This window comes from Nicotiana attenuata, unplaced genomic scaffold (assembly GCF_001879085.1).
Source record: "Nicotiana attenuata strain UT unplaced genomic scaffold, NIATTr2, whole genome shotgun sequence".
In the NCBI taxonomy this organism is placed as follows: Eukaryota; Viridiplantae; Streptophyta; class Magnoliopsida; order Solanales; family Solanaceae; genus Nicotiana; species Nicotiana attenuata.
Window position 1 is genome coordinate 66827 of NW_017674498.1, and position 9893 is coordinate 76719.

Below are 9893 nucleotides of genomic sequence, written 5' to 3' on the forward strand. Positions count from 1 at the left end.
TTCATTTGGCATATATTGATTGTGTTGTATTACTTGCGGCTAGATTCGGGACGTTTGGAAGCCGATTCGAGAGGCAAAGGCATCGCGGAGTAGGATTTTGCTCGGATTGAGGTAAGTAACAGTTGTAAATCCGGTCTTGAGGGTATGAAACCCTGGACACTGTGTCTTGTGACTATTTTGGAGGTGACAGACGTGTAGGCGTGCACCAAGGGGATTGTGACTTGGTCCATCCCGTAGAACTGAAAAGTTGAACTATATGCTGTTAGCTATATGCTCTCTATGTCTTATGAAAGATTGACTGTAAATCATGTTAGAAACCATGTTTAGGCTATATGTTGGCACTGTTGGGTCCCGTAGGGGCCGCGCTATATGTTGAATTACCTGTTAAATGCTATTTGTACTTAGTCATAGTTTTTACTCGCATATCATATCTCAGTATCTGTTATTCTGTTTGATGCATCATGTTATTGCTGTTTGGGCTGATTTTTCTGATATCTGAGAGCCCGAGAGACTGGAGAGATTGATGACTGAGTGAGGCCGAGGGCCTGATTGTGAGGATATTTATGGGATCGGGATGCACACCGCAACATGTTTTATTGATTTATGCTTGAGTGAGGCCGAGGGCTTGTATTATTTATGCCATGATTGGCTTGTTATAGCGCTTGGGCTAAAAGAGCCCCTCTGGAGTCTACACACCCCTAGTGAGCGCAGGTACCTACTGAGTGCAAGTGCCAAGTGTCGAGTGCTGAGTGGCGAGTGCCGGGTGCCGAGTATTGAGTGATTATGAGGAATGAGTGACTGGAAGAATGAGGGAAATTGAGGTTGGAGTGATTGGGAGGACTGAGAGATGATTGCCTGAGAGGCAGTACATGATTACATTATTGATGCATACTATTACCTTATATCCATATTTTGAGAACTCTTGAAAGATGTTCTTATTTGGTTTTACTTGAACTTGACTAAAATAAATTGATTTGACTCGAATTACCAGAACTTGGGAAGCATGACTATTTTCCTTTCTAAAATTATTGAAACTTAACTAAAATGTGTGTAGCTCGTCACTAACTTCAGTTCCTTATTTATTATTGTTACTTACTAAGTTGGTGTACTCACGTTACTCCCTGCACCTCGTGTGCAGATCCAGGAGTTGTTGGATGCGGAGGTTGTTGATAGTACATGTAGCTGGTCATTGGAGATCATGAGGTAGCTACCAGCGTTCGCAGTACTACTTTCTTCTTCCCTATCTTTCCTTTTTTTCTGTATTTTGGATTCCATACCATGCTAGTCTTGTTATGTTCGGATTGGTTATGTTAGAAGCTCATGACTAGTGACACCCCAATGTCAGGCTTTATTTCCGCACTTATGTTTTGTGGTTCACCCCGTTTTACGATAAATATTTCAATTATTTTAAAAGTCTTGATTTATTTCGGGTTATTGTTGAAAGCGTCTGGCAATGTCGGCTGGCCTTGTATTGTCGATAGGCGTAATCACGACATGTCGTGTTTTTGGTCATGACAAGTTAGTATCAGAGCCTAGGTTACATAGGTCTCACGAGTAATTAGCAGGTTTTGTAGAGTCTTGCGGATCGGTATGGAGACGTCTGTACTTATCTTCGAGTGGTTGCAGAACCCTTAGGAAACTTCACATTCTTGAATTCTTATCGTGCAAATCTGTTGATACTGGTAACTAAACTTCTGTGATTCTATTATCTCACAAATGATGAGGACACGTGCTACTAGGAAGGACAGACAGCCACCAGTGCTACCAGTTAGGGCCCCGAGAGGCCGAGGTCGCGGTCGAGGTCGTGGTAGGGGCAGGGGTGTAGCCCGCACAGCATCTAGGGCAGCACTTGCAGATCCACCAGTTTCCCCAGTACAGGATCAGGTCCCAGTTGTGGATGCACCAGCGGGACCAGCTCAGGCACCAGCTGTGCCCTTCGTGATTCTAGGTCTTCAGGAGATCTTAGCTCAGATTCTGACCGTGTGCACCAGTCTTACTTAGGCGGTCTCTATTTCTACTATAGTAGCCACTTCTCAGGCTGAGGGAGGTGCTCAAACTCCCGCCGCCCGTACACCCGAGTAGGTAGTACAGGGACTTCAGACACCGGCGGCACCACCAGCCCAGTGGGTTGCACCTGCTCAGGACTATGTGATTCCAGTCATGCCTGATGATGAGTAGCGTAGATTGGAGAGGTTTGGTAGACTTCAGTCTCTGACTTTCAGTGGTGCAAAGGGCGAGGATGCCTAGGGTTTCTTGGATAAGTGTTAGAGGATTCTCCATACAGCAGGTATCTGGAGGCCGGTAGGGTCTCGTTCACTACCTTTCTGTTCTCTAGAGCTGCCTTCACTTGGTGGGAGGGTTATGAGAGGCGTAGGACTGTTGGTGCAACGCCCCATACCTGGCAGCAGTTCTTCGTTCTTTTCCTAGAGAAGTATGTGCCGCAGTCCCTCAGAGAGGAGCTGCGCAGATAGTTTGAGCAGTTACATCAGGCTGGTATGACGGTGTCTCAGTACGAGATGAGATTTTCTGATTACAAGTTAAGCTTAAAACTTTGATGGCGAAAGTCTGTAACTCCGGAGTCTCTGCACCATATTGGTCCCACCATTCAACTATAGAAGTCAAAAAAAATATTCAAGAGTTAATAAGTATAAAAAATACATCGAAGTTAGAGTTATAAAATATAGAAACACTTGGTCACCTGGCGACTTCGTCGTTCTTTGTTTAATAGCAAGTCGAAGCTTAAAAAGTCCTTCAGCTGCCTTGTAAGTAGCAAGCTGATCTACTATCTTCTCTTGCAAGTCTTCATCTTGGTTCAACTTGATAACAACCTGATGGAATCCTGTCCACACTTCTTTAGCCAATGAATTCTTCTCATACTGCTCATAAAAGAGTGAGGGGTTCAGAATAAGTCCAGCTGCATGCAAAGGTCTATGAAGTTGCTCATCCCATCTTGCATCAATGATCTGAAAGACCTTTGCATATTTCTGCTCATCAATGATTGATGCTTGAATAGTCTCTTTGGCCCTATCCATAGCTTCATAGAGGTAGCCCATTGATGGTTTTTGCTCCCCATCCACCAAACGGAGTACTTTAACCAAAGGGCCACCAATTTTAAGAGCATGAAGGACATTATTCCAATAAGAACAAGAAAGAATAATGCGTGCAACCTCTTTCCCCGCACTTTCCTTTTCAAATTTACTCTTGCTTCAATCCTCTGAAGTGACCATCTTTCTCAAATTGTCTTTTTGACAGTGGAGACTACTCAAAGTCAAGAAAGCAGTGGCGAACCTTGTCTTGCCCGGTTTCACCAAACTTTTTTGCATGGTGAATCTTCTCATCATATTCAATAACAATGGCCGCTGAGAAATATAAGAATATAACCTAACGCCCTGGCCAAAAACTGTAGAGAAGGGTCTTTCCTTGAAAATGTCCCCGAACATCAAATTGATACAATGAGCCGCACATGGAGTCCAATAGACATTCTTGTACGCTCCTTCAATCATGCAACCTGCTTTCACATTTTCACTTGCATTATCAGTGACCACTTGGACAACTTTTCTTGGACCAATCTTTTCGATGGTGTTCTGAAACAAGGTGAACATTTTGATGTGGTCGGTGGATGAGTCGCTAGCATCAATGGACTCAAGAAACAAACTTCCCCCGGGAGAATTCACCAACACATTAATAATCATTTTCTCCGTTCTTGTCGTCCACTTATCCATCATAATGGAGCAGCCGTACTTGTTCCACACAACTTTATGCTCCTCAATAATTTTATTAGTCTCCTCCACTTCCTTATTTAGATAAGGACCTTTTATTTCATGGTAAGTGGGAGGCTTCATTCCAGGTCCGTATTGACCAACGGCCTCAATAAAGTCTCCAAAAGTGTCATAGTTGACACAATTGAAGGGGAGCCCAGCATCATAGACCCATCGTGCAAAAGCTCTAACTGCACGATCCCTCAAATGTCTCTAGAAACTTTTTGTACATCTTTTCCACCGCCCTTTGCTCCCTACTTCTTTGAGAAGTAGCAATCCATAGGACTTTTAGTCGATGATCCATGGCTTGACCCATCTCTTCCCCGTTTTGTTGGAAGTGACAATTCTTCAATATCGTCATCATCATCATCATCAAGATTGGTCACCATTGGTTGATGAACCATTTGATTTTTTAGCTCCTTCTTCTTCTCAACAAAATTCTTTATTTCTTCCCTCACCTCCGGTGGACATTTCGGACAACTTGTGACGTTTCTATCGCCACCAATTAGATGGTATTTAAAGCGATAAATTCCACCCGTTGTAATCTTGTTGCAAAAGATGCATAAAATATTTGTATTCTTCTCATTAACTCTCTCGCCATATCGCCAAGCCGGGTTTTTCTCTTTCGAACTTTGAGACATTTTAATATCCCTATTAAGATATAAGCGTAAACATAATCAATAAACTGAAAAATAATAAATGAAATACAATAATTAAATATATATATGCTGAAAATATAATAATAATTTTATATGCTGAAATAAAATAATAAATGAAATACAATAATTAAATATATATATGCTGAAAATATAATAATAATTTTATATGCTGAAATAAAATAATAAATGAAATACAATAATTAAATATATATATGCTGAAAATATAATAATAATTTTATATGCTGAAATAAAATAATAAATGAAATACAATAATTAAATATATATGTGCTGAAAATATAATAATAATTTTATATGCTGAAATAAAATAATAAATGAAATACAATAATTAAATATATATATATGCTGAAAATGTAATAATAATTTTATATGCTGAAATACAATAATTAAATATATATATATATATATATGTATATATATATATATATATATATATATATATATATATATATATATGCTGAAAATATACACAAACGAAAAGGAAAAAAAAAGAAAAAATTGTTCCTTCCCCTGTTCTGACTGTATAAAGTCGAAACAGAGAGAGAAAGAAAGAAGAAGCAGAAAAATGAAGAAGAAGAAGAAGAAGAGTGGTCGACTGGTCTGAAGAAGAAAGCAGAAGAAAGAAAAAACAAAAAAACGAGAAGAAAGGAGAAGAAATTACTTGGGTTGGTCTTCGAGGTCGACTGGTCGAGCGACCGAAGAAGAAGAAGATGGAACCCTAGCTTTTTTTTTGTTGACTGAAGAAGAAGATGAGCGACTGCCGAGCCTCTGTTTTTGGTCGAAGAGGGTTTTTGGTCAATTTAGGGTCTGTTTTGTCTCAGACCCAAAGTTCTTTTATTTTTAAAAAGGCCCTTGCGCTTTTTTCAATTAAGCGATCGCTTCATCGCTTTGGTTGCTTCGTCGCTTCATCGATTTTTCCAGGGAAGCGTGCGCTTCTGCAAATCGAGTCGCCTCAAGGAACTGGAAGCGACACAGCATCGCATCGCCTCGCTTCGCGCTTTAAGCGACGAAGCGCTCGCTTCTTTAAACACTGCTTGTTCATGTACTCCTTGTGTTGTTGAAGAGGTGCAATTCTGTGGCACTTGCTGCACTTGTTCTTGCAATTGAGATCCACCTTCGGATTGTCATCTTTCATTTGCATTTGACCTTAGAGCTTTCAAGGCTGTTTTTGTTGTCAACAACGAAACTTTTTGATTTCGCAAGATGAAGGTAATCCACCTTCTGATTGTCGTTCTTCATTTGCATTTGACCTTGTAGCTTGGAAAGTTCTTTTTGTTGTCAATGACGAAACCCTTTGATTTCGCAAAGATGCAAGTGATCCTTACTGGAATGCGGTTGGATATTTTCTTATATTTGCTTGAGCACCCTTCTTGATTCATGACTATTCAAATATTTTTCAGATTCTGAAAAGCAAACACAATATAACTAAATGTTATTCTGGTTATGCTTCTTTTACACTTTTCAGTTGTATTCTCTTTTGAATAACAATTTTATTTTCCCTTTTCCCCATTTTTCTGAACTCTATAATAACACACAATATTAGATGATCTTATACTCTATGCAACTTTTACAATATGTGCAATCTTTAACTAGAATTATTAAGTTGATTAGCCTGCGTTGACGAACAATTTCAAACACTGTTTGGCCAGGCTTACTATTTCTCTTTTCATCGTCACAGTTGCTTACAAGTACATTATGAACAATGGGAGAATGAGCTATTTATATAGAGGAGTGTAGTATTGAACAAAGCTTAGTTTCAAGGAAGCTATCTAACAATCCTTTTCTCTTCTTTTTTTGTTATCCTTTACAGTTGTTCAACAGTAGTGTATTAATCAGAAATCCAAAAAGCTTTCCTTCCCTTAATGCTCCATTTAACCTAATTTAGTTATTTCCTGCCTTGGACAGAACCCCCTGACCAGCTCATTTATTTTCTTTATTGGGAAAATACACAAAGCCAAAATGGGACCCACAGTTTCCTTTCTGATGTGTCTACCACCAATCCAATTGGCCTTAAGGCTTACAGCTCACACTATAACAATTTTGGTAGGGTTTGATGCCTATAGGTTAAAAGAATAGCCATGACCTTATTCAGTAAATTAAACGTGAATGTTAAGATTAGCTATGATCCAATTGTATATTGCCATGTCAGCACCAATAATACATGTGGAGGAATCAATTCATCAAGTGGATCACTATATTAATTTTTTTATTATTCAAAATTAGCATAACATAGCAAGAATATACCCACATAAATTTGTAGTGTTCACAAAGTTGGAACAAATTAACAACAAAGAAAGGTCAATTAGAAGCCAAGTAATGATGCAAAAATTTACCTAGTCCAAAAATGAAGAGTTTTTCTTCAAGCAAAACTTTTGAAAGAGCTTAATTCACTGGACCTGCATAGAAAAAATCAGCAATAAATATCAATCAGCAAAAGGAAGAAATCCCATTAACCAAAATCCCCACCTTTTCTGTTCAAGAAAGAGCATGCAAAGATAAATTCTCAGATCACCAACACATACCTAATAGCTATAATATTGCTATAATTTCATGGAGGATAGAAATTACCAACTAAACCAAAGAGGACGTGGGAGAAGGGACGGGCCTCAACAACTGAACAAAAGTATCCGAAATCTATCTCAAATCCTGCAAAATTGAAGCATGTCAGAATAATTTTCTAAATGATATAAATAAAAATAATCATAAAATATTTATACACAAAAAAACCATTATTACTCACTCAAAAAAGAATTAACTTAAAAGAATTTTATAATTTTGTTATTTAATCATCTGCTTCCATCCAGCCCCAATCAGTATCATCAAACACATCCTCCTCCTCCGATGTTTCCCCAATTGTATCATGTGAATTTTGTGCATGAGATGGAATATCAATGATATCAACGGGTACATCTTCTCTTGACCATCTAATGTCATCATCAAGAAATATAGATGAGGAACCAATGTCATTATTAGGTTACCGCCAAAATGTGTCTCCAATATTGGGACAATTCTCTTCCTCCAGATCATACAAATCAACAGGTACTTTACNATGACTATGGCGATTTTGGTAACAAAAGCAGTAAAAAACGATATAGCAATGGTAACAAAAACAGTAAAAAAGACCAAAAGAAAAGAGAAAATTACCAGGCTATGGCGATTTTGGGCTTCTCTGATTCGAGCACAAATCTGATTTTAGAATTTGGGGATTTGGGGAAGGCTAGCAACTGTCCTTGAAGAAGTGGATATCTCAGTTCATTGGTTTGTAACCGGCAAACCTTCGGAGAAGTGCCGGAAAGACCGACGGAAAATGGTGAAGCTGACACGTTTTGGGCTTTTGGAATTCTAGGGTTCGAACGGAAAATGTATAGATATAGAGAGAGTGAAAGTGACAAAGCAAATGTGAAAATCCACTAAGAGAAGATTTATTAAACCTGAAACTTGGCCATTAATGGAGTTTGGATTAATGGAGTTTGGCAAGAAAAGTTCAGAGAGGGGAGTTATGTCGATGTACTGGAGGTGGAGGGTGGGGTTTATTTTATTTACTTTATTAAATTAGTTAAAAAAAATATATAAAATGATAGGCGGGCCAGTGAATTTTAGCGGAAAAAATGAGGGAAATTAATAACCGTTCCCATAGAAATTGTTTTGCCAAAACCGTTCCAATATACATATCTATTGAAACGGTTTACAAATCCGTTCCTAAAAAAATCTCTATGGCAACGGTTTTGCTACAATTGCAACGGTTCTGTGTCTAAAGTGTGCTATACCACCCAAAGTTCTATTGTAACGGTTGAAACCGTTACTATATACACTCTATGGCAATGGTTTTCAAACCGTTGCCAAAATAACTGTCCCATTTTCTGGTAGTGGCGAAAAGTATAGAGTATATTCTTTGCCAATGATTAGATGATTTTTACAAATGATTGGGGTCCCCTTTATATAATGGGGGAACCCTAAATAAGACACATTTCTATTTACAATAAAGAATCGTATCGGGACAGCTGTCTAACCGCCTAATACAGATTCGTACAAATTCGTTCAGGGATTTACGCCGTGATTTTGGGGACGTGGCAGGAATCTTGCTCATTCTGTTACAAATTCATAGCGACATTATCCCGTGGTTTAGTTATATTAAGCTCTGACGTTCCTCGAACTCTTAATTTTTCGAGCCTTGTACTCTGTCATCGAGCTTGAGCCTAGTCCATCGAGCTCGAACTCAAACTATCTTGAACACGGGCTTAAGGCGACCCCTCAGCCCGGGAAATCAGGCATACCTGAGGCCAGCCCTACAGGGAGTCAAAGCCTCACACACCTCTTTTGAGGCCAGCCACTCCTCCCTCACCAACTCCACCACCTCCTCCTCCATCTTCTCAAAATCACAATCCACAAGAACAAGAAGTACAGGCAGTGAATTTTCAGGCAGAATTAGACGCAGCCATCATATACAACAGAGAGACAAGACCAATCCATGCATGCATGGATGGAATCAAAGTCTTTGTGCAGAAGGAAGAATTCAAAAGAAAGATATTCATAAGGTGCCCGCAAAATCTGCTAGCAACTTCATTCCGCTTAAGGCCAACAACAAACCCAGCGGTGGGGAAATATGCAATGTTATTTCTCCCCACATTCAGGCTTCGTCCAAGAGAGTCCAGTAATGGTCCAAATGATTCCAACATAATCCATATGAATTTCATAATCTGGAATTGTAGAGGGGCTCAATCAGTGGAATTCAGAAGGAATTTTAGGCCTTTATTGGATTATAATAGACCTGCACTAGTNTATAATAAAGAAAAATTATATAATAAAATAAATATTAATATAATTTATCTTACTCGATAAACTTTACCATTTGTTCATCTCTAGTATTGAACAGAGCATATCGATGTGCTTCAAAGCATAACTGCGAATCCATGAGAAAAGTATTTTTTTTCTTACTTCCAATTGGATGGCCTATACTAGGGAATATAGGTGACAAATTTTGAGAGCACTCATCATCCACAGTTTGGTACCTACTAAATTTTGTCTTCACGCCATCATGTAAATATCTCGAACAAAAAGTCAAGCACTCATCAGCCAGAAACCCCTCAGCTATTGACGCTTCTGGATTAGATCGATTACGTACAAAGGCCTTGTACTTACATAGGTTCCTCTCAATGGGATACATCCAACGAAGATGAGCCGGACCCCCAAGCTTAATTTTATTCACCAAATGAATAGGCAAATGTGGCATTATGTCAAAAAATGTTGGATGGAAAATCTTTTCAAGCTCACATGTTATTTCAACAATTTCAGACTGCATTGTTTCAAGATCTCTTCACCTTATGACCTTACTACATATAGCTCTAAAGAAATTTCCCAACCTAATCAAGGCCAATGAAACATTCTTGGGCGACACTTTTCTAACAGCAACCTGGAGCAAGTAATGCATTATAAAATGGGCGTCATGACTCTTGTACCC

At 38.8% G+C, this 9893-nt stretch overlaps 1 protein-coding gene and 1 long non-coding RNA gene across 2 annotated transcripts; both read right to left on the reverse strand.

Moving 5' to 3' along the window:
* Positions 1-3206: 3206 nt before the first annotated feature.
* On the reverse strand, positions 3207-4399 carry LOC109218776. The gene is made up of 2 exons (XM_019383162.1): positions 4045-4399; positions 3207-3949 (listed from the first exon to the last, which is right to left on the reverse strand). The coding sequence occupies exons 1-2, from the start codon at positions 4397-4399 to the stop codon at positions 3207-3209; spliced, it is 1098 nt and encodes a 365-aa protein (XP_019238707.1).
* A 1390-nt stretch (positions 4400-5789) lies between these two features.
* LOC109218780 lies at positions 5790-7069 on the reverse strand. The gene is made up of 2 exons (XR_002066828.1): positions 7004-7069; positions 5790-5838 (listed from the first exon to the last, which is right to left on the reverse strand). It is a non-coding gene; the product is annotated as an uncharacterized LOC109218780 (long non-coding RNA).
* Between the last annotated feature and the right edge of the window lie 2824 nt (positions 7070-9893).